This window comes from Amblyomma maculatum, chromosome 2, assembly GCF_055883805.1.
Source record: "Amblyomma maculatum isolate TAMU_Amacu chromosome 2, ASM5588380v1, whole genome shotgun sequence".
NCBI classification, from domain to species: domain Eukaryota; kingdom Metazoa; phylum Arthropoda; class Arachnida; order Ixodida; family Ixodidae; genus Amblyomma; species Amblyomma maculatum.
This window is the reverse complement of record NC_139345.1, coordinates 182,206,142-182,228,848: the sequence shown is the minus strand read 5'-3', so window position 1 is coordinate 182,228,848 and position 22,707 is coordinate 182,206,142. Positions and strand designations below refer to the sequence as shown.

At 49.1% G+C, this 22,707-nt stretch overlaps 1 protein-coding gene across 1 annotated transcript in view; it reads left to right on the top strand.

Annotated features, from left to right (window-relative positions):
- The first annotated feature begins 3,639 nt into the window (after positions 1-3,639).
- LOC146200550 (uncharacterized) overlaps positions 3,640-22,707 on the top strand; it is a 65,311-nt gene continuing 46,243 nt past the window's right edge. The window contains exons 1-4 of the mRNA XM_084592393.1: positions 3,640-3,918; positions 4,776-4,949; positions 6,958-7,039; positions 12,285-12,505. Coding sequence (XP_084448519.1) covers positions 3,640-3,918; positions 4,776-4,949; positions 6,958-7,039; positions 12,285-12,505 — 756 coding nt within the window. The remainder of the gene's footprint in view (positions 3,919-4,775; positions 4,950-6,957; positions 7,040-12,284; positions 12,506-22,707) is intronic.

Here is a 22,707-nt window from a genome sequence, read left to right as displayed (position 1 = left end):
TCAGCCTCGCCTTTAGCCGCCAATGTGGCTCTTCACTACTCAGGTGTTTTATCGGCCTGTCCAGCACGGTCACTTTACATGCAGACATCGTGCAGCACACAGGCGAATTTGCTATTCGCCTATCGATGAAGGGAAAAGGGAAAGACGTCCGTATGCTTCTCGACGTCTATACAATTTGAAGATCTCTGGGTGGTCGAAACTTTTTCCGTATTCTCCTCTAGGCCACCATTCCTTTCGATTCCTACTTGCTTGCTTCCTTCGCCACACTATTCAGGTATGTTCACTGTGAATAGTGTGTTTTGCAACTTTCCGTTCCCATATTGCCGCAATCCATTCAAATCTGTTTTTTTTCGACAGCCGCTGGATGCGGACTTATCACTCGAATTGTGTCTCGCGGGTCATTTCTGTATTCTTTGTTCATGCTCGTTGTCGCGAGACCCCAGCTTTATCAACTTCTTTGTCGCACAGGAATGCCCCGAGATGTGTCTCGACAATTCCGGCCACTCGCGATTTTTCCGCATTGTTCTCGGTTGTACTAGTCACCATTTACGCCTTTGTCTACATTTTTCTCTATCCAATTTAAATAGAGCGTTGACGGGTTCGACTGGAGTTTTTAGTTAGACGACCGACTAACACGAGTGTTCTTATCACCGCCACCGATTGTTTAGTTTTTTTCGGAGGCAAGTGAGCCCAATAACGTTTCATTCGAGTGCATTTGCGGCTACCCGGCTTATCACCACTAAGTGATGTCTGGTGGAGGCACTGCCTTTTGAGATTCGGCATACATCTTGAAACGAGGACCTCGGCATCGTTCCTGTCGCCCTGAGGGCCAGTCTACAGGTCACCGAGCCAGCCGCCGACTTCACGGGCTCCAACCCGAACATGGTCTGCTGCCGGACTCCAGTCGTTCCGGAAGAAGATCCCAACGTCAAATATTGCCCATTCTACAGCGCCGGTTGTCTTCGTGCAGCCCCTGGAGCCTCCATCGTCCAAAGACTACCCAATGGAGATGTAAAAAAATGGATGGACCTTTTCGACCGCGTGGCATATATCAGTGGCTGGAACGACGTTTCGAAACTTAGGTCTAATTGCTCTCCAATGACCGGCAAGAACCTGGTTCGAAAATCAGACTTTTTTGAAGTACTGGGAGACGTTCAAAATGCAGTTCCGTCCGGAGAGAAAGAGCCAAGGCTCTTCTCCAAGGCAGTGCGGGCTCTGTGCCGTTTTTGTTTGTGCGCCACCGGACTCGATTCGCGCTTTTAAAGCAAACTGTAGTGCCTCTATATGTTTATTATGCCTGCTCCCACCTCCTCACCCATTATGATCCTCTTTCTCCTCCCCTTCCTCTTCCCCACGTGGAGAGTAGGAGGCCATATTTTATTCATTTCGGCCAACCTCTCTATCAGCCTTCAAATGAGCCAGTCCTGCTATATGTTGAGGACATGAAACACCTCTTCGACCGCGCAGATGCCGACATTACAAAGGAAATCAAGGTGAACCTGTTGATGAGCAGTGTGAATTTGTAGGTTTACGTCCCCAGCCATCAGAGTTTTGCTGAGTTCTGTCAGGAAGCAGTTATTACCGAAAGGACCTTAGAAGCAAGGACGCGACTCTACAACCAGCCTCTCAAAACGCTATCCGCAAGTCACTATAACACCACACCTACAAGAGGAGATAACCTCCGTCAGATCATCCGTCAAGTCATTCGTGAAAAACTGCACAAACTGCTGCCGTCGTAAGCGCAGCTACAGGCTGCGTCGCTCGCGGACGTCATCCGTGAGGAAGCCAAGAAAGCATTAGGGCGTTTCTCAAGCGACTGCTCCGACAGGTCTAAAGCAAGAAGCAACCGACATGATTTATGCTGCTGCGTTACCACACCGTCCTACACCCCGACGCGACCCTCCAATCGCCCTCGACGCGGCATAGCTTCAATCTTCTAATAAATTCTAACTGACCAATCTTCTTTCATTATGGTGAGGCTGGACACATTCTCTGCCATCACCCGTGCAGACGGAATAACCTGCGTGGTTTCGTCGTCGACGCCCTACGACCCCGTCCTGGTAACCGACCACAGGAAATCGACGACTTCCTGTGGAAGGGAGAGCACGTGTCGACAAGCCGTATCACTCCCCCCATCGCCGCTCAGGTCCCAGTTTACGTCGATGGGCCAAAGCTACGTGCGAGGAAGGTCGCCTAGCTGCTCAGGGGAAAGTAAAGGCAGCAACCTTTGGAGGGGAGGTTGCTCAGCGGCAAAAACCGAAGATGCTGGCCAACGATGACGAGCGGCGACGACACCGCTTTTAATTAGGGCTACATCAACGATCTCAACGATCTTGCACCCGGGCTCTAAAGTGACACCACCGTACGTACGCAATATGACAATATGGCAAGTGACAACGGTGCGCCCCAGCCATGACCTCAATAAACGACGGAGCCGAGATAGGACACCAAAGCCCACTTGCATTGTGAGGCCGCGAACAAGCGACCTTGAAGTTGCTGTTGACGGTCGCACAGTCACTTCCCTAGTTGCCACCAGAGCTATTCTCTGAACAGTGGACGGATTTCCTCCGAGCTCAGGAAAATAACAACAGCTGGAGATGCCCCGCTAATTCCCACCGCTGGTGGTAACCTCACTGCTCCGTCCGGTCGATGCACTGAAAGAGTAGCCGCGAACGAGCGTACTTACCCCAGGAGATTCGTGGTTCTACAGGAGTGTTCGCGCGACGAAATGTGGGGTATGGACTTCCTAAATGAACATAGGACAATCATCGACCTCCGATCCAAGTTCACCAGACCCTCGGTGGACAAAGCCATACCTGCTAAGACGACTTCGACTAAACGGTTGCTCTAAACATCCTCGACGAAGAATGAACTGTGCCGCCCCGATCCAGCGCCATAGTCTTCATGGGTAGCGCAGGCATCGAAACCTCTGAAGGCCTCATCAAAGGAAACACCCAGTTGTTCTTGGAACGAGGTTTCAGCATCGCAAGAGGCATCGCCAACTTCCTTAGAGAAGCACGCAGGTGCTGATAAAAAACTTCACAGCGTACAAGAATCTCAACAAAGGAACGACGATCGCTTTTTGTGAGGAATTAGCGGACATAGGAGATGTATTCTCCCTCCCTGGCCAACCCCTGGGGGATGCACCTGATTAAGTTCTCCAGCCTACATCTGACATCAACCTGGCATGACCCAACAGCAGAAAAGACTACATTCGAAGTCTTCTTTGAAGCCACAGCGAAGGCTTCTCGTCCGCATCAATGGTGCGACAAACACCACTTGCCAAGCACCGTATGATAACGGGCCTCCGACCTCCGCGCCAATGCCCCTACCGCGTATCATCGCGAGAACGCCAAGCCATCCCGAGCAAGTTGAGAACATGCTTCGTGCAGACGTCATACAACCATTAAAGAGGCCCTGAGTGGTGTATCAGGCGCGTGCATGCCAATGCGCCTGTTCCTGACATGCGCGTTGAGGCCGGCCCGTAATCACTTGGTCGGCTATAAAAGCAACACTTCCTAATAAACCTGCGTTCTTCTTGTTCTGGCTGTCTTGCTGTTGTCACGTCCTTCGCGGCTCGGATACATGGTGTCAGAAGTGGCTACGAAGTTCTAGCTTCGCAACGGTGGAGCACAAAGCATGGAACGGCTGCAGGCATCGGAATCCCTGCGTCTGGAAGGGAACGTCTCGGCATCGTGGAAACGTTTCAAGCAAAAGTTTCAGCTCTTCCTGCAAGCATCGGAGGTGAAGGACCAGCCAAAAAGTGAGGCCTCGAAAGCCGCACTCCTGCTGAGCATCGCGGGTGACGAGGCGCTCGACGTATTTAACAATTTCAAATTCGAGCCGGACGAGAGCAAGGATGATTACAAGACCTTAATACAGAAGTTCGATGCCTACTGCACAGAAGTGACCAACGAAGTGCATGAAAGATACCTGTTTCGCACGAGGACCCAAGCGGAAGGAGAACCGTTTGAAGAATGTCTACATAACGTAAAGAAACAAGCCTCGCAGTGCAACTTTGGAGCATCACAAGACACACTGGTAAGGGACCAAATTGTCTTTGGTACCAACAATGCTAAGCTACGGGAGAAGATGCTTTGTGAGAAAGGGCTGACGTTATTGAAAGCAGAGGATATGTGCAAAATTGCAGAGACGGTTGCACAACAGAATGAGGTGTGGCGCAAAGCAGACGGCTGCGTCGATGCCATTTCAAGCGCACAAACGAGAGCGGGGAACAGCTGCAGTGCAGGCGGTGTAACCGCAAGCACAGACCGAAGCAGTGCCTAGCATTTGGAAAAAAATGGTATGTGTGCCAAGGTGTTAATCACTTTGCTATATGCTGTAGGAGCTCGAGAGAAGTGAGTGAAGTCAACAAACTTCAAGAGAGCGACTTTGATGTCCTAGATGTCTGCAGTAAAGGTGGAAAAACCAATGAGTGGACTGTGAATGCCGAATTTAATGGTCAGGGAATTTCCTTCAAGATAGACACGGGATCACAAGCCAGCATTTTGCCGTTTTGCGCATATCGGAAATTACCATCAGATGAACTAAAGCCGACGAGCACAGTGCCGCGGGCGTATAACGGCGGTGTCATAACATACTTTGGGACAGTGTCGGAAACTGTACGTGTTGGAAATGTCCAAACTACGGTGAAATTCTTCATTGCAAAAAATGGTCGCCAGCCCTTACTGGTACTAGAAGCCAGTGAGTCCTTGGGACTGGTTCACCCTACTGTGGATGCTGTGACTGCGGCTTCTGTTTATGGTCCCCTGTAGGATTCAGACATGTCTTCAATGGGCTTGGGTGCCTTTGTCCTGACACCTGGAGCAGTACCAGGTGCCCAGCCAGCACGTCGTGTTCCCTTGGCACTGGAGGAGCCTATCAAAAATAAACTCGAAAGAATGGTGCGGGCTGGAATCATCGTGAAAGAACAGGAGCCTACTGACTGGGTAAGCCCATTGGTACTTCTGAAGAAAAAAGATGGCAGTCTACGAGTGTGTTCGGAACCTAGGAATATCAATCAGCAGGTTATAAGACAGCATTTTCCTCTCCCGAAGCGCGAAAACTTGGAAGCTAAGTTAGCGGGTGCCAAGTACTTCAGCTGCCCGGATGCTAATTCGGGATACTACCAGATATCTTTGAGGTGGGCTCATCCAAAGCTATGTACCTTCTCGTCGCCTTTTGGGAGATACAGGTTTTTGCGTCTACCGTTTGGAATATCATCTGCGTCAGAAGTGTTTCAACAAACAATGACTCAAGTTCTAGACGAGATACCGGGCATAATAGTATACATGGACGACATTTTGGTGTGGGGTTCAACGCGGCGAGAGCACGACGAGCGCCTAGTAGCTGTCCTGAAAGCCGCCAAAAAAGCTGGCTTGACTTTTAATGAACAAAAGTACAAGTTCGGCGTGACAGAAATCAAGTTTCTGAGTGACATAATGACCTCGAATGTATATTGCCGAACCCACAGCTCGTTAAAGGCATGATTGAAATGCTAGAACGAACAAGCAAGCCCCATGTTCAACGCATGCTGGGAGTGCTAAACTACTTCGGAAAATTTGTGCCGCGTCTGTCTGAACGAACAGTGTTGTTGAGGGATGTTATCAAGTGTTGCTCAGATTTTCAGTGGACTGAACAACACGCTAGGGAGTGGAAGAGCGTAACAGAAGATTTGGCCAGATCTTCTATGCTTGCTATCTTTGACGCTCAAAAGGAAACAAAGATTTAGTGCGATGCTTCACGGGACGGTGTAGGCGCAGCTCTGCTGCAACATCACAATGATGAATGGCGACCCGTAGCATACGCATCACGCATTCTAACACAGGCAGCGCAGTATACGCTCAGATTAAAAGGAAGCCCTTGGCATTTGCTTCAGATGCGAAAGTTTCATCAGTTCATATATGTGCGAAAGCTACTCATAGAAATTGATCACAAGCCCCTCTTGTCAATAGCGGAAAAGGCAATTGATGACATGCCGCCCCCACTGCAAAGGTTTTTTCTTCGTCTGTTTAAGTATGACTGTTTTGCACTACATTCCGGGAAAAGACCTGGTACTGGCTGATATGTTATCGCGATCCGCGGTTGATGATGGCAGCAGACAAGACACAAACATGGACGACGTGGAAATTCACGCAGTGTAGTCCCTAGGTTACATGGTGATGCCAACCACAGAGCGCGAATTGCGGACGGAAACTGCGCTCGACAACTACCTGCAGGTAGTGGTGGAACGTTTGTCCAGGAGCCAACCCATTGAAGGTGAAATCAAGCCTTTTGCGCAAGAACTATCTGTTGTTAATAGGATAATTTTTAGAGGCTCCAAAGTAATCGTGCCCCAGAGCATGTGAAAGAAGGTTTTGAGTATTCATGCGGGACATCTTGGTGTTCAAAAGTGCAAAGAAAGGGCACGCCACCTTGTTTTTTGGCCAGGCCTTAGCAGTCAAATTATAGCGCTACATGCAAGCTGTTCAACCTGTAAAAAATATGCGTATACGCAAGCAAAAGAACCTCTTCTGATGCGGTCAGTTCCCAGATGCCCGTGGTACAGGGTTGGTATGGACATATTTTTCTTTGCTGGAGACTCTTACCTTGTCGCTTATGATGCCTTCTTGAGCTTTCTAGAGGTCCAGCAACTCCAGGACACTACCTCAACGACCACAATAGCTGCACTCAGCGCCATCTTCGCAAGATATGGAGTCCCGATAGAAGTTTGCAAGGACAATGGACCTCAGTTTTCGAGTTATGACTTCGCCATGTTTGCAAGAAACTATGATTTTTCACATGTAACTTCTAGTCCTCATTACCGGCAGTCAAATGGGTTGGGGGAAAAAGGTGTACAGATCGTCAAACGCATCTTGAAAAAAAACCCAGGAGTCCGGGGATGACTTCTGGCAAGGACTACTGGCTTATCGCGCAGCTCTAATCGAGGACGGGCAATCCCCTGGTGAACTGTTGCAGGGGAGGCGCCTGCAAGCCAATCTTCCCGACTTCCATAAAGTGCCCTGCACCGAGGTGAAGAAGCACTACCAGCACGCACAAGGCAAACCTTTGCCGAGGCTTTGCCTAGGGGACGTGGTACGGCTTTCGAGGAATGAGAACGTGGTCGCCTAAAGCGAGTGTAAGAGGCACGCAAGCTTCAAGGTCCTACCAGCTGTTAACTGAAGATGGGTAAGTCCTGCGGCGCAACCGTAAACACCTCATACAAACGGATGAGCCGTATGCTGAGACGAGCAGCGAAGACTGGGACGACACAACCGAAGCGAGCACGCCTGTCAGTCCCTCGGGTACCTGCAATGCATTATTCGGCTGGGTCGACATCGAAGGCCTCGGAATCGTCGCGAATGACTGATGGGGCAACACAAGGAACAACCACCACAGAAGGAAGGACAAAACCTGGTTCTTTTCAGACCCCAGCTCTGAGACGATCGTCCTGGAACACTAAGCCCCCGGAATGCCTTCACTATGACGAGGCGTGTAACCAACTTGCTTAACTAATCCGTCAAGATAGTCTGTTTTCTTTGTTCACTCGAAAGAATGTATCAGGCGCGTGCATGACAATGCGCCTGTTCCTGACATGCGCGTTGGGGTCGGCCCGTAATCACTTGGACGGCTATAAAAGCAACATTTCCTTATAAACCTGCATTCGTCTTGTTCTGGCTATCTTGCCTGCATTCGTCTTGTTCTGGCATACGTCCTTCGCGGCTCGGATACAAGTGGCACCAGTCGTTTTGGTGAAGAAGAAAGACGAGACAATTCGTTTCTGCGTCGATTACCGCCGCCTTAAAAGCGTAATGAATAAGGATGTGCGTCCTCTCTCGCGCATCGAAAACTCATTGGATCAGCTCTGTAATGAAAGGTATGTCTCAACAATGGACCGGAAGAGCGGTTTTTGGCAAACTGATGTCGACGAGAAAAATCGCGTGAAGTCCGATTTCGACTCACCGGACGACCTATGGGAGTTTAAGGTGCTGCCATTTGGTTTCTGCTCGGCACCAGCGACGTTTTAACAAGTAATGGACACTGTGCTGGAGGGTTCGAAACGGCAGATTTCCTGGTATACTCGGATAATGTCGTCTTCTCGTGAAGCATCGAAGACCACCTAAAAAGGCTGCGGACAGTGCTGGAAGTAATCAAGTCAGCAGGGCTAACGTTGAAACCAAAGACGTGCCGCATCGCCTACGAGGAACTGCGGTTCCTGTGTTCGCCCAGACACGGAGAAAACAGCTGCGATCGCACAGTTTCTAAAACCTGCCAAAAAGAAAGCTGTGCGCAAATTCCTTAGGCTGTGCGCATGATATTGACGATTTGACAAAACTGACGAAACTTTCAAAGGTTGATGTGGCTTTTACAAGGGGAGCACCGTAAGCGGACGCTTTCAAGGAATTTAGGCCCCGCTTACCATCCCCTTCTTTCCTCTGACATTTTGACGAAAACGATGAGACTAGAATACATACCGATGCAAGCAGCGGTAGCTTAGGCGCCGTTCTCGTTCAAACAGTGGCGGGCAGGAAAAGGTTATCGCGTGCGCTAGCCATTCTCTGTCTAAAGCTGAGGTCAACTATTCCACGACAGAGAGTCGGAGAAAGAATTTTTTCCATTATTTGGGACACATCGAAATTTCGTCCCTATCTATGCGGCCGACGATTCAGATCGATCACCATGCTCTGTGATGGCTTGCCAACTTAAAAGGTCCCTCTTGCCGCATTGCGCGATGGAGCCTGCGCCTTCAAGGATTCGACATCACAGTCGTATTGAAGTCCGGCACCAAGCATACCGATGCTGACTGCTTGTCGCAAGCTCCTGTAGACGCCACGCCAATAGAATTCGACGAAGACGGCTTCTCGCTACCGGTAATCACCAGCAGATTTGCACAGCAGCAGCGCTCCTACCCTTATGAAAGACCTGGCGAATTACCTGCAAGGAAAGGTCGCTTCTCCGCCTGGTGTGTTCAGGCGTCATTTATTGACATGCGCTTTAAACAATGATATCCTCGTGAAGAATAAGTTCGCAGCCAACAGAACCACACAGCTCCTCGCTGTGGCCAAAATCCTCAGACTGGAGTAGATTTACTATATCTAGACAGTAGGTTCTGCAGGCGCTGCACAAGGAGATGACAGCAGGGCATCTCGGGTATGCGCGCATGCTGCTCCTGATGCACGATAAATATTACTGGCTTCGGTTACTTACCGACGTTGCTCATTATGTGAAAGCATGCCGTGAGTGCCAGCGACGCAAGACGTCCACAGTCAGGCTTGCTGGTCTACTCTACCCAACACCGCCCCCCGAGTAAGCCCTTTCAGTGAACTGGGATAAATATCCTTTGTCAGTTTCCAACTTCATCATTCAGGAATAAGTGGAGCACCGTGGCAAGCGATTAAATGACCCGCTATACCAAAGCGAAAGCCCTGCCTAGCGGTACCGCAGCAGAAGGTGCTAAGTTTTTCTTCGAACGAATTCTACTGCGACATGGCGCTCCTGAAGTGTTTATCACGAAATAAGCAACTGCATTTAAGGGCGAGGTCACGCAGGCCGTCCTTCACGACAGTCAGACGAGCCACCGGTGGACAACAGCGTACCATTCCCAGACCATGGACTTACGGAGCGACATGTAAGTCGACGCCGATCACAAGCCTTCTTGGGACACCATCGCGCCGTAGTTATCTTCGCGTATAACATGGCCGTCGAGGAGACAACCAGAGCGACCCAGTTCACGCTTGTGTACGGCAGGGGGCCCAAGACGACGCTCGACGCAATACTGCCGCACGTAACCGACGAGGAAAACCGGGACGTTGCCGTCCACCTTCAGTGTGCAGAGGAAGCCCGACGGCTTGCTCGGCTGCGCATAAACAACCAGCAACACACTGACGCCTGACGATACAACTTGCGACGGCGCTACGCAGAGTACCGGGCAGGAGACGAGTGTGAGGTTGGACACCGATACGCCGTGGACTGCGTGAAAAGCTCTTCCGGAAGTAGTTTGGACCATATGGAGTCAGTCCTTCGACGCATCGAAAATCTTGGCTACAAGGTCATTCCCGACGGCACAGCCACATCCCAACGGTGCCGGGTATGCCCAGAAGCCGTCCATGTTGTGGGCCTCAAACCATATTACGCGCGCTAAAGTTTAAGCATTGGGTCGATGTCTTTTTAAGGGGGGGGGGGGGGGGGGTTATGCTTCAATCGCTTTAAATCTTTAATTGTTCTTTTTTTTTTCGAGATACGCCAGCATGCGGTCTTATCGCTCGGATTCTGGCACGCGGATCGATTTTGTATTCTTTCAAAAGGGTTTCGAATTGGGTCAGTTAGCGATTGATATTTTTGTCATTCTGTGTTCCTTGTTTGTTCTCGCTCGTTGTCGCAAGATGCAGCTTTATCAGTTTCTTTGTCGCGCAAGATGGCCTAGATATTTTCTCGAAGACACCGGCCACTCGCGTATGCTTCCGGAAAGTTCTAGGTTTGGCTAGTCACAGTTTTTGGCTTTATCTAAATGTTCCTTTGCCCCCTTTAAATTCAGCGTTGATGGGCAGTTCGGCAACCGATGAACGCGCATGTTATGGCCGTTAGCGATCGATCAGTTCTTTCGGGTGGAAGTCAGCTTAGTATAGTTTCATTTGAGTGCAAGCCAGTCTCTTCATTTCTGGATACCGGGCTTGTCACCGCTACGCGACAATATTGCACACATGCAAGGTGCACACGGTTGGTAGTGTGCCTGATTTGACCTTTGTCAGGTTTCAAGGTCATTCAGGCGCAGTCAAGCGAGACGCTCGGTTAAACATAGAGTAGCAGAGATTTTACTAATTCGAGTCGGTGCTGCCGATGAGAGTAGATGTAAGCACGAAATGAAAGAATAATAATGATAGATAAACTGAAAAGAAAAGGCGCAACATCTGTTAAACATTTAGTGGACACCTGTGAAACGAGAGAGAGAGGAGCTGGATTGGAGGGCTACGGAGTAATTGGGATCACCTGCTGGTCTTTAACGTCCACTGACATCGCACAGCACACGGAGGCCTCTAGGTTTCGCCTCCACCGAAGCGCAGCCGCTGGCGGTCGGAATCGGAAACCCGGGTACTCCGGCGCAGTAGTCAGGCATCGTAACCCCTGCACAACTGCGGCGGGCACGAAATAAACGAATGGGAATTCATTCCGCGGTCAAGGGCCTCATATCTGTGCTCGGACACGCCTTCCTCGTTACTGTGCGCTTCAGATGTGCGCCGAGAGATGAGATAGTCATGTGCAGGGCAATTGTCAGCCATGACCAAGATGTTCCTCTTCGCTCGCTTCATTTGCCCATCCAGTTTGCAATGCCACTCCTCACCCCTTGCGTCATCCATTCACGCACGTTTCCAGCATAACCAACTTTGAACGTTCGGATGCCTTTAAAGCAAAGTTTTGTTAGCATTGCGCCGCGACATCAGCGTGGAGCAATGGAGGACAGTGATCGGGAAGTGACAGTGCGTGAAATATGAGATAATTTTTCGCCTTTTCAGCTCTGTGCTCAAAACAAGTGAATAAAGACATTTCATGCATGCGCTGCTCCAGCTGCACGGGAGCGGCCAGGTGCCAAAGGGTGACCTAGAAAACTGCTTACTCTTGCCTTCCTGCTCACCTCTGGTAGGGTCAGGGTTCCTATCGACGCATTTTAATAACAAGACGTAAAACTATTTCTTGGTTAAAATAATCAAGATCCTTGCTTCAACAGGCTCGAAAGTATCTCTGGAATAAAATTTTTTTTTTTTTTTTTTTTTTCATGCGGTGGAGACGTTGTACAGACTGCAGATTGGCGTCGTCAGAATATTTTATAATAAAGAATCAGTGCCCTCATTTGTGTTTCCAGCTTTAATTCAGGCGTTCTGAATTTCTATGCGGCCACTGAGTTTCCAGTGTCCATAAGCACTAGTTAGAACAGGCGTAGGTAGTTCTGACGAGTCAGGCTAATTGCGCGTTAGATGATTCAACAAGCACAATCAACGGGTTCACGCAGTACCTTACCGCACACATGTGCTCAAATTCTGGCTGTGTTATGGCGATATTTAAAATACAGTATGTTTTCTTAAATGGGGAGCCATTCATCCGTATACTGTGTGCTACTGCGTTGTCAAATCAGTGTGCTTGAAACATGGCATGCATAAGAAGGCTGTGTGATTAAAACGCCACCCGTAGCATGTGCGATTACGGGAAGAAAAAAATGTGCGCAGGTGCGCGTGGGTGACTCATTATCTGCTCATTAGCTGTGCGCTTCAAAAACGAGCACATCGCGTGTATTGGTCGCATTTCGCTTGCAGCGGCACTGGAGTCGCAAGTAGTGCAGCACGCGAGGAGCACGCCGGACAAGGCACTGCTCATCGCTGTCGAAAGAAGCGTGCTACACCGCGGCAATCACGGGCCGCAAGCGGTGGCGAGGGGCCTCGTCGAGAAGGTGGTCAACATGAGGGCGCACGGGTTAGCGCTCAGCGACCAGCAGCTCACCGAAGGCGACACGGGCGCGGTCTTGCAGGACGCACAGGTAAGTAGGAGCTGTACCATGCTCGTTCGTTGTTGGCATCCGGTGGACATCCGCAACTAAAACTAACCTCCGTTGAAAATCATATATCCGTTTAGCATTTACCTTGTTCACCTATCACATTGAACAATTGAAGGCTTCTGAGAACAGCGGTGACGGCATGGTTGAGTAGTGAAAAGGGGGTTGGTGCAATCGGGTGATATCGGGATCTCGACCGGTGGCGGGTACTGTGTGGTCACTAAGAAAACTTTGTTCGAATTTTTCGGCAGCCTATTTATCTGAAAAAATATAATTTATAGATTGCAAATTAAATTTTACGAAATAGATTGTTTCTTCTTGCACGCTGTTAATTAGTTTCAAAAATCCAGCAAAGCCCAACTATTCGTATGTGTCAACCGCTAGTCTGCAAGGCAACCAGGTCTCATTTCAGGTGCGTACACTATCGCAGGTTATAACTAATCAGCTGAGGCTGTACAGCCAATGTTTAACCTTGGTGTAGCACTTTATTTTTGTTGAAGGCATGGTCAGAGCATGAAGCATAAAACAATTGTGCAAAGTGCGCCAGCAAAGAGAAAGACGCACCACAATGCTAACAGGAGATTCCTCAGTCTAGCAGATGCATTTATTCAGCACCCAGGGCAACACAAGGCACGAAACACGAAATGTGAAGAAAAATAAGCCTTTTTTGTTTCAGCGTCATTTTTCGTAGCATGCTGCAGTCGGGCAAGTTAATATTGCGACTGCGTTCGAGATAGCTTTGGTTTGTGGGGTTTAACGTCCCAAAGCGCCTCGGGCTATAAGAGCTAGACGTCGTAGTGGAGGACTCCGCAAATTTCGACCACCTGGGGTTCTTTAACGTGCACTGACATCGCACAGCACACGGGCGCCTTGCTTTTCGTCTCCACCGAAAAGCGGCCGCCGAGGCCGGGGTTCGATCTGGCATCCTTGGGAACACTAGTCGAGCGCCGTAACCACTACGCCACCCCGGCTTTTATTTTCTTTATTGCATGAGTTGGTACAATCACATCAGCAAAAGATCGTGGTTGCGATGCCCCTTGGCTGACAACCGTGTCTAATGGACTTTCATTACCACAAGTTCGCCCATCAGACTCAAGACCTCCTCCACAGCGTCTTGCTGCTTCAAAATTTCTTTTAGTTATAGTCTCGGAGTCTGCCACGAGGAATGGGAAGAGGAACCGGAAATTTTCTGTTTAGTAAGATGGGCTACAAAGCCCGGAGTTTATTTGGGAGTTCCATTGGACAAATACGGGGAAAATACGAATTACTGGAATGAAAAAGCGGAAGAAATACGGGAAAGGACGAAAGAATGGATGGGACGTAGCCTCTCTATTTTCGCCCGTGCGACTGTATGCAATACCTGTTTGGTGGCAAGAATAATGTATTTACTTCAAGTATTGTATTGTGCTCGAAGCAATATACAAAGGTTCCATCGTGTATTTGCGGTCTTCATTTGGTCGTCCAACTGGGAACGAATTAGCAGAGATAATCTCTTTCGGCGAGTTAAAGACGGAGGGTTGTCTCTAATGCATCTACATGTGCGACAGATGGTTTTAAGATTTTGTTTCCTACGTGACGAAAAAGATGCATTCCTGAGAACCTTTATGCAAATCATGCTATCCAGTGCAATTCCAGAGTTTATAGTCTCTTCATGCTCTGCTCGGGGATACACTGTGTCACGCTTCCTGCGAGAAGTGGTGTGGTCGTTCAAGGTTTTGCGTGTGAGGTACTCTGTAGAGTATTTAGCGACGGTACCACCTAAGCGACTGTACAAGGATCTTATTTCACAATTTTTCCCAGCTCCATTGTACAGAACTTTATACTGTGAAGGCCCAGGGAAAGATGTGCTCAAACGAGCTAAAAACATGACTGTTGCACCGGGCGTAAAAACATTCTTTTTTAAATTGTATACAGGAACCCTCCCAGTCAAAACATGGATGGAAGAAAAGGGCCTTTTTGTACCTTGGGGCTCAAACTGTCTACTATGTAGGAAACCTGAAACAGTTGAGCACGTGTTCCTGGATTGTTGGGATGCGGTGTTTTACTGGGATGTGTTACAAAGGACACTTAAAAAAGACCTGCCATTGACGCCACGTGGAATTCGGTACTTGACAACTATTAATGATGATTTTCAGTATGACCTCATCATGCTGTTGGGCCTTCACAGTATTTGGAGGCGTAGGCTGGCTTATAGACATCGTGATGTCGATGCACGATCTGTATGTGATTATTTTGTTGAACAAGTGTATACACTACGCCACCCCGGCGGGGACGAGATAGCGTTGGCTATCGCTTCCTTGTTCAGTTTCCATGCGCTCCATTGTTGCAGGAATACATTTATCGGCTCCATTTTCACCTTGCATTGTCCGTTCGTTCACGCCGCGATGAAACAACTATCTAAAGAGGCCCACTATCACTACCGAGTGCAAAGAGAACGAAAGCTTGAAGAAAAATGTAAAATGACATTTAAGCTGCGGTGTAAGGCATGATGGGCCAGCGGTCGGGTTTCCTCTAGTTTCTCTCGTATACGCTAGAGAGGTGTAGTAGGAAGCAACTGTTTGAAACGCGTGCGATGCGTTTGGAAGGCCCACGTGTTAACAAGCGTGCTTTATACGGCCAGAAGTGGCAACAACCGGGCTCGTTAACTACGGCTCCGGGTCTGTAGTATCCCTTAAGAAACCTTAAGAAGTAATTGCTCAGACCAATCATTTGTAAAATAGAATGACAAGGGAAATGGAGCGAAACATACTGAATTTATCATTCACTTTCGTTCCGATCTTGACATGGAGTTAAGGAGGAGCTTTGTGGTGCTTCATATTTCCGCGCGAAGTATTCCATCGGCGGCTGCGTTTCGATGGAGGCGAAACGGAGTGGCGCCCGTGTGCTGTACGATGTCAGTGCACGGTAAAGAACCCCAGGTGGTCGAAATTTCCGGAGTCCTCCACTACGGCGTCTCTCATCGCCTTAGTCGCTTTGGGACGTTAAACCCCACAAACCAAACCAAACCTATTCTGGATGTTATGACTGACTGGACCAATCAGGCATTTTTCGCTACTAAGGGCTTAGGTGGGAAAGGCGATGACGGCTTTTCTGCGAAACGAGATCCTTACGCTTTAGCAGGATCGATGAAAATCTCTTGGTAACCTCTTATCAGATGTGAGGGCTGCAAAACGCCTGAGTTAGTCAATCTTTTGGCACTGAAAAATTTCAGAGAAAACTACAGAATCTGCTCGAAATAAGAAAGCATGTGTTGCAGCTGCAAATGGTACATCACGCGCCCCTCGTCGAACACAAAGCTGAACGCATCAAAGTTCAATGGCGTTCTTTAATTAGTTTACAGGAAATGCGTAGTATCTGTTACTCGCGGAATACCGTTATTATCGCCTTCACACTCCACCGGAGCAGTGCAGTTTTAAGACGCCCGACTACTGTGCAGAAGTACCCTGTTTCGAACCCGACCTCGGCGGCTGCGTTTCGATGGAGGCGAAACGAAGAGGCGTCCGTGTGATGTGCGATATCAGCCCACGTTAAGGATCACCAGTAGGTCGAAATTATGCCGTAGCCCTCCACTACGGCTCCTCTTTCTCTCTTTCCACTTTCACCCCCCCCCTTCTTCCCTTCCCGTACGGCGCAGTGTAGGTGTCCACAGAAACAAGTGTGACAGATACTGCGCCTTTCCCTTCCAGTGTTTTTGTGGGTGGGTGTAGAAAAAAGGAAAAGAAAATGCACGGGCCTACTACTGGCTCTGTAGCGGAGGCACCTCCGCTGCCTCGTGTGGACAGAAGTGAAAATAGAGGAGAAAGGAGAGGGAGAGAAAGACGCGCGCTGCAACAACAGCCGTCGTTCACCACCTAAGCGATGGTGGGTGCAATGACGGCCTAGAACACAAAAAAATTCGGTGGCTGGCTTGCCCCCGCCGCAAGCGGCGTTGACCTACCGTCCCAGCCCCGTAGGGCCGTCCCTTCCAGTGAACCAATTTCCAGTGAAGCAATTAATATTAGCATTCACGGTAGACAAGGAGAAAAAATTCGGAGGACGCTTAAGCTTCGCCTTTAACAATCGAACGCGATAGCACACAAGAGACCGTAGTGTGCCCGGCACTGGTAGACGCAACCGCTTTCATTACACGTCTCTCAAGAGCGAGCTCATAATCCGACGCTTCATACCCTAGCGGTGACGTCATCGCTTCCCCTAGCGGCCTCTGCGAGAGAATCTTTCGGCTCCAGTCCGCGCGTTCAAGCGTTCCTTCGCTTACATTGCGGCTGAGGCATGCACTGAGAAGGGAGGCTCTGTTTCGAATTCCTACATAGAGCAACTTGCTATACTCATTTTTACTAAATGATCCTTCCGGGACGCAGAAGCGCTGCCAGCCACCTTGCCGAAACGCGCGGGCCTCAAGTTGCAGTCGTAGTTCGTCGGCAACATCGTTGCCGATCTATAGTGCCTAGGCACTATAGCCGATCCGAGCCGGCGCGTTGAAGGTCTCGGAGGCCATGCCCTGTCTATCTTATTCCGTGCGCCACACGCATGATGGCGCTACGTGCACGCCAAGCGAACAGGAAGTACAGCGGAAAAGTATTTTGCCACTCGCTTAACTGCGTGTTCTGTAATTCTGTAATGGACATGGTCATAATTATTATTATACGGCACAATACATCTCTCTAAGGGACATTTCTGAGACAACACCGCAAGCAATAGACGCGCTTTTGGCCATTTCAAACCATCTAGCTGGCGTTGCGGAGTGGTTAGCATGCTCGTCTCGCACCCCGGAGGCCCACGTTAGATTCCTCAGGTCAGCGATGTTTCCTACTCGTTTTTATTTATTAATGCTTTTGGGATTTTTCACTCACGGCCAACGCCGGGCGACGCGGGACGGCGGCCGCCGACGACGAAACCGACTTTTCTGCGACACGGGGCCCTTAACACTACCGCGTTAATATAGTGTCCACGGAGAATTATGATTCATGTCCACAGAGGACCCTTTCACCCATCCAAGGGTAAATTTGAGCAATCCTCTTGAGTAATAAAAAAACAAATTGCAGTTTCTTGATTTAAATATGAAAATTTGTAATGGAGAAGTGTGTTGGAAGTATGTTCCCAGGGCTAAAAAAGAGCTACTTCCATATGGTTCAGCCCATCCAAAGACTGTTAAAAGAGGGATAGCTTCCCTTTGTTTGGAGTCGGCCTTGTTAAAATCATGTGTACATATGGCAGAGGAAAGCTTCAGTAATCAATTACAAAGACTTGAGGTGGCTGGTTTCCCGGTTATGATTATTTGTGGGGTAGCAGAGTCTCTGCTTCAGAAAATGAAAGGGAAAAAAGAACTGCAGAGATGTTGAGAAATAAACGACCACACGTGATCCCCTATATTCATAGAGTTGCACACTGCCTGAAAAAGGTGGCAGGTAGGTTTGAGGTGCCAGTTGTGTTTTCTGCACCATGTACGGATTTCGCCCACACAGATCCGCACAGGATGTCTTGCTTCAACTACATCGTGAAGTCCTTGACCCCCTCGAGTGCCCTCATAACGACAGGGTCGTACTCGCCCTGGACCTTAAGGGGGCTTTCGACAATGTAACGCATGATATTATTCTCACTCATTTAAGTCAAACCAACTGTGGCCACCGTGCCTTCCAATATATCCGCCAATTCCTCACAGACCGCCAATCTTACATCCGCATTCAGGATAACGAACACGGCCCCTTCCCCCTAGGTACCAGGGGAACGCCGCAAGGCGCAGTGCTTTCACCCCTGCTATTCAATTTGGCCATGATGCGCCTGCCGGCCCAGCTCGGTGCTGTCGAGGGCGTGCAGCATGCTCTGTACGCCGACGACATCACCCTGTGGGCTACACAGGGCTCACTTGGAGACATTGAGGCCAGCCTGCAGCAGGCGGCGACTATAGTAGAGCGCTATGCTAGCCGCTGCGGCCTTCAATGCTCCCCACAGAAATCAGAATTTGTGCACATCCGCCCCTCTCCAAAATGCACTACTAAAATTCAACTTACTCTTCAATCAGGTCCAATTCCAGAAACACAAGAAGTCCGAGTACTAGGACTCTTCATTCACCAACACCGCAAGCCAGACACCACATTGGCTAAACTCCGCAAGGTGGGGGACCAGGTGGGCCGCATGGTCCGCCGGGTTTCCAATAAACGCGGGGGGTTACGAAGCAAGGATGCCTTGCGGCTGGCAAACGCCTTCGTAACCAGTCGAATCCTTTATTCGACTCCATATCTCTACCTGCGGAAGCAAGATGAGGATGCCCTCGAGGTCATTCTCCGCAAAATCTATAAGCGGGCCCTCGATATTCCGGTGACTACCTCAAACCAGCGCCTCATGGCACTGGGAATGGTGAACACCTTCAGGGAATTGAGGGAAGCGCACCTCACAAATCAATATACGCGTTTGTCGCAGACGCAGTCGGGCCGCCGCCTTCTTGCCCGGCTCCACATCAAACATACGACACTTATGGAAGAACGGGCACGCATTCCAGCGCCGTGGAGATGCGCCCTCCGCGTACGCCCTCTTCCCGCTAAAATGGCACGCGAAGACCATGATGGCAGACGCCTGGCGCGGGCGGAAGCCCTGGCACGCCATTATGGTTCTAAACCCGGCGTTTTTTATGTGGACGCCTCTGGCCCGCACCATGGGGGGTGGTACACAGCCGCAGTCGTCCACGAGTCGAAAACAGTCAACGGTCTTAGCTTCAGGGCCCGCAACATAACTCATGCGGAGGAGGTCGCCATAGCATTGGCTGCTTCCCACTCTGACTCGAAATATATAATTTCCGACTCGCGAGGGGCCTGTCGGAATGTCGAACAGGGCTGGACCCCTTATCTAGCCTACCGAATACTTCAAAATAGCTCCTACATTGGGGACCCGGCTACCCGATATATTATTTGGGCTCCTGCTCATCAGGGGCTGGCTGGAAACGAGGCTGCCGACGCCGCCGCCCGCGCGCTCTCTCTCCGGGAAGTTTCCTCCTCCTCCCCCTCCGACCAGGACGCTGATCCTAATCCGGCTTATACATTCAAAGATATCGTAAATTACTACCAATCTAGCCACAGCCTTTACCCCCGCCCATGTAAAGGCCTTTCAAAGGCGGATGAGCGGCTCTTACTCCGCCTCTATACAAACACACTGCTGTGCCCGGCAGCTCTAAAACACTTCGACCCTGCTTTCTCTGGCAGCTGCCCGCACTGTGGGGTGGTGTCTTCGGACATCTACCACATGGTGTGGGCCTGCCCCTCAAATCCGGCTATCCCCCCTCACCCCAACCCAACCCGGGAGGACTGGGAGGCGACCCTGCTCGGCTGCTCCGACCTGAAGGCCCAACGGGCCTTAGTCGGGCGAGCCCGAGCGGCGGCAGACGCCACTGGGGTCCCGAACTAGGGACCTCCACCTAGTGTTTGTGAGGGTTGGCCCCTTCAGGGTCAGCTCACGCATAACCTCTTGTATTTGTCCTATATAAATGTTTTCTACCACCACCCCCAAAAACTGGGTGGGTTATGTGCATTAATAGGGAGGAAAAAGAAAGGACAATGCGATAAGAAGCATGTAAACAGCATGTTTATTGGATGTCGGGTGGGAGTGATTTATGAGATTCCTCTGACGTGCGGTGAAGTATATATAGGGCAAACTGGAAGATGTATCAATGATAGAATGAGGGAACACGAGAAGTCCATAGAAAAAGGCAAGGGGTCAAATTTACCCTTGCACTGTCAGAAGTGCAAGTGTGAGCCGTTGTTTAGCCGGCTTAACATTTTAGGAAAGAGTCGGGATAAGATGGCGCGCGAAATTTTAGAGGCGTACTGGATACAGAAGAAAGAAGACAGATGTATTAGTGAAGCTTCGTTGAGTTTACATAGAAAATAATTTACTTTTATTGAGCAATCCTCTTGATTAATGCAAAGAAAGAGATTATTATTGGACCTCAAGCTGTTATTCTTGGCCAAAGCTGTTATTCTTGGACACCTCTTACGTTTTGGGGTCATGGTAGTTTAAAGAATCTTTTTCCCTCAAGTACATGGGCTTCGTGGCTTCGTAGACGTTGGCAGGTTAAAGTTTTTCAATACATAGGCACTACACAAGTGATGTGGTGTGAATGGACATGTCCTACTGTATATGTGTAGCGGTGGTTATTAGTGTGTGACTATGTGGTGATATTTGTTTGTCCAGCGTGGTATGAGTTTCTGGGCAAAGTAGAGGTGTGGAGTAACAAGACTGTGTAGAATTGCTGACTGCCATGCTTGGACGATGTTTATGATCTGCGAGGAAGAAAGTGCCAATATCCCCTTGGCAAAGAAGAGGAAGATGAGTTGTACATTAGTGTAGAAGAAGAGGAGTGGTGAAGAGGAAGTGTTTTCAGATTCTTATTACAGTTGGTAGTGTGCGCGTATGTTGTGTCTCTTCTCTTGTGTTTGTTGCGCCACATTTCTGAATACTATGAGTAATGCAAAAGCCCGGATGCTGCTGTTGGTTGCTTCTGGTTGATTCTAGTAGCTTAATTCACTTCTTGTTCGCCCATTTAAGTCTTTGCTACTTTCAAACTGCGCGCCAATTCCTTCCTATGCCCTTTTTCGGCTGTACTTCAGGTTGCGTGACGTCACATACTCTACCTTAAAATATTTCACTTCATGCTTACCCCTTTTAGTTTTTGTTACTTTCAAATTGCGCGCCAATTCTTTCATAGGCCCTTTTTTCGGCTCTACTTCTGGTTGCGTGACGTCATATCCCCGATGTCATATCCACTACGCCGCCTGTTTCCTTCTTTCCGCTTTCACTCCCCCTTTTGCTTGCCTACTGCGCGGGTCAAGTGTCCACAGAACAAGTTTGGCAGATACTGCGCCCATCCTTTCCTGTGAACCAGTTATTCTAATTATTACCTAATTAACGTATTGGCCTAATAAAGTTTTCTGCAGCAACAGTACATCACCTTCTATCGATTGACATCATTCATTAACCTCTACCACTTCTCAATTACCCGCAACTGCTGCGGACACGATTTTGGGAACGCGGTCTATGGACATGGTCTGTGGACGGAAATTTGTGAACATAGCGAAGTAACGCTTCCGCGTTAATAAAAACATTTTATTATTTTAGCACCAGCTAATCATTACTGCTAATATTTACTAATCGAGTACCAATCGCGCTTATACCCAGTGTCGTTCATATTATTCCAATTTAGCCCGCAGGGTCACTGCTACTGCAGATGTTTGATGCAATGAAGGACACCATAGACCCCGAGTACTCAAGCCTAGCCCTGCGCGGCATCACCGTGTATGAGGAGAAAGGGGATCCTGTTGGTTGACCAGACCATGATTGAACTGTTGGCTGGCTGAACAAATTCATTATGCCATGTTGTATCCGTCATAACATGTGCATTGTCTCGGGAGACATACTGTCGGATGAACTAGAACAGTCGCCGGCAGATCTACAGTGAATGCTCCCAGCGGAAGATGCCAATAGCGACGAGGAAACATCTGAAGAGCATGCCTTGCGCCAGCTTGGGGAACTCAAGCGCGAGGAAGTGTTCATTGAAATTATGAGAGGCAGGAAGTGATGTGCTGTATGGAAACAGGATCGACGTGCTAACCTTTCATGCAGAAATGTTTTTACCGTACCCCGCGACGCGTGTACTTAGCGCCGCGCCATGTAGTTATTGTCAATTAAATGACATTAATTCAGATAACCATGTTCGAATTCATGCATTTTTACAACGGAAAAAATCGCAACATGCATTAAAACAAGTGCTCTCTTTTTTCAGAAACAAAAAGAACATTTATTCTCCTTCGTGACATATGCATCATTATAGTTTACCATCAACTCCAAACACGAGTTTCAAGAGGCTATGTTTTCCTTGTGGCTCACAGCTTTTTCTTTGCGCAGCTCCTCCTTGTAAGCTTCTCGCTCTTCCCGTTGTCGTCGTTTTCCTTCTTCCCTCTCTGTTCCTTTTTTTCCTTCTTTTCAAGCAACACGTCCATGTGTTTAAAAATGTTTTGATTTCCACCATCCGAGCACTACTGACTCTTGGTGGAGCCTTCTTTTTGTCTTGTTCCTAATTTGCCAAATATCAATGTTTTATCAGCTGGTTTTCAGAGGCTCCTTGAGTGGCTTCGGTCTCTTCAATTTCTTGCTCGTCTTCGGGTGAAATCTGCAGTTTTTGTTTTTATATACAATACCAT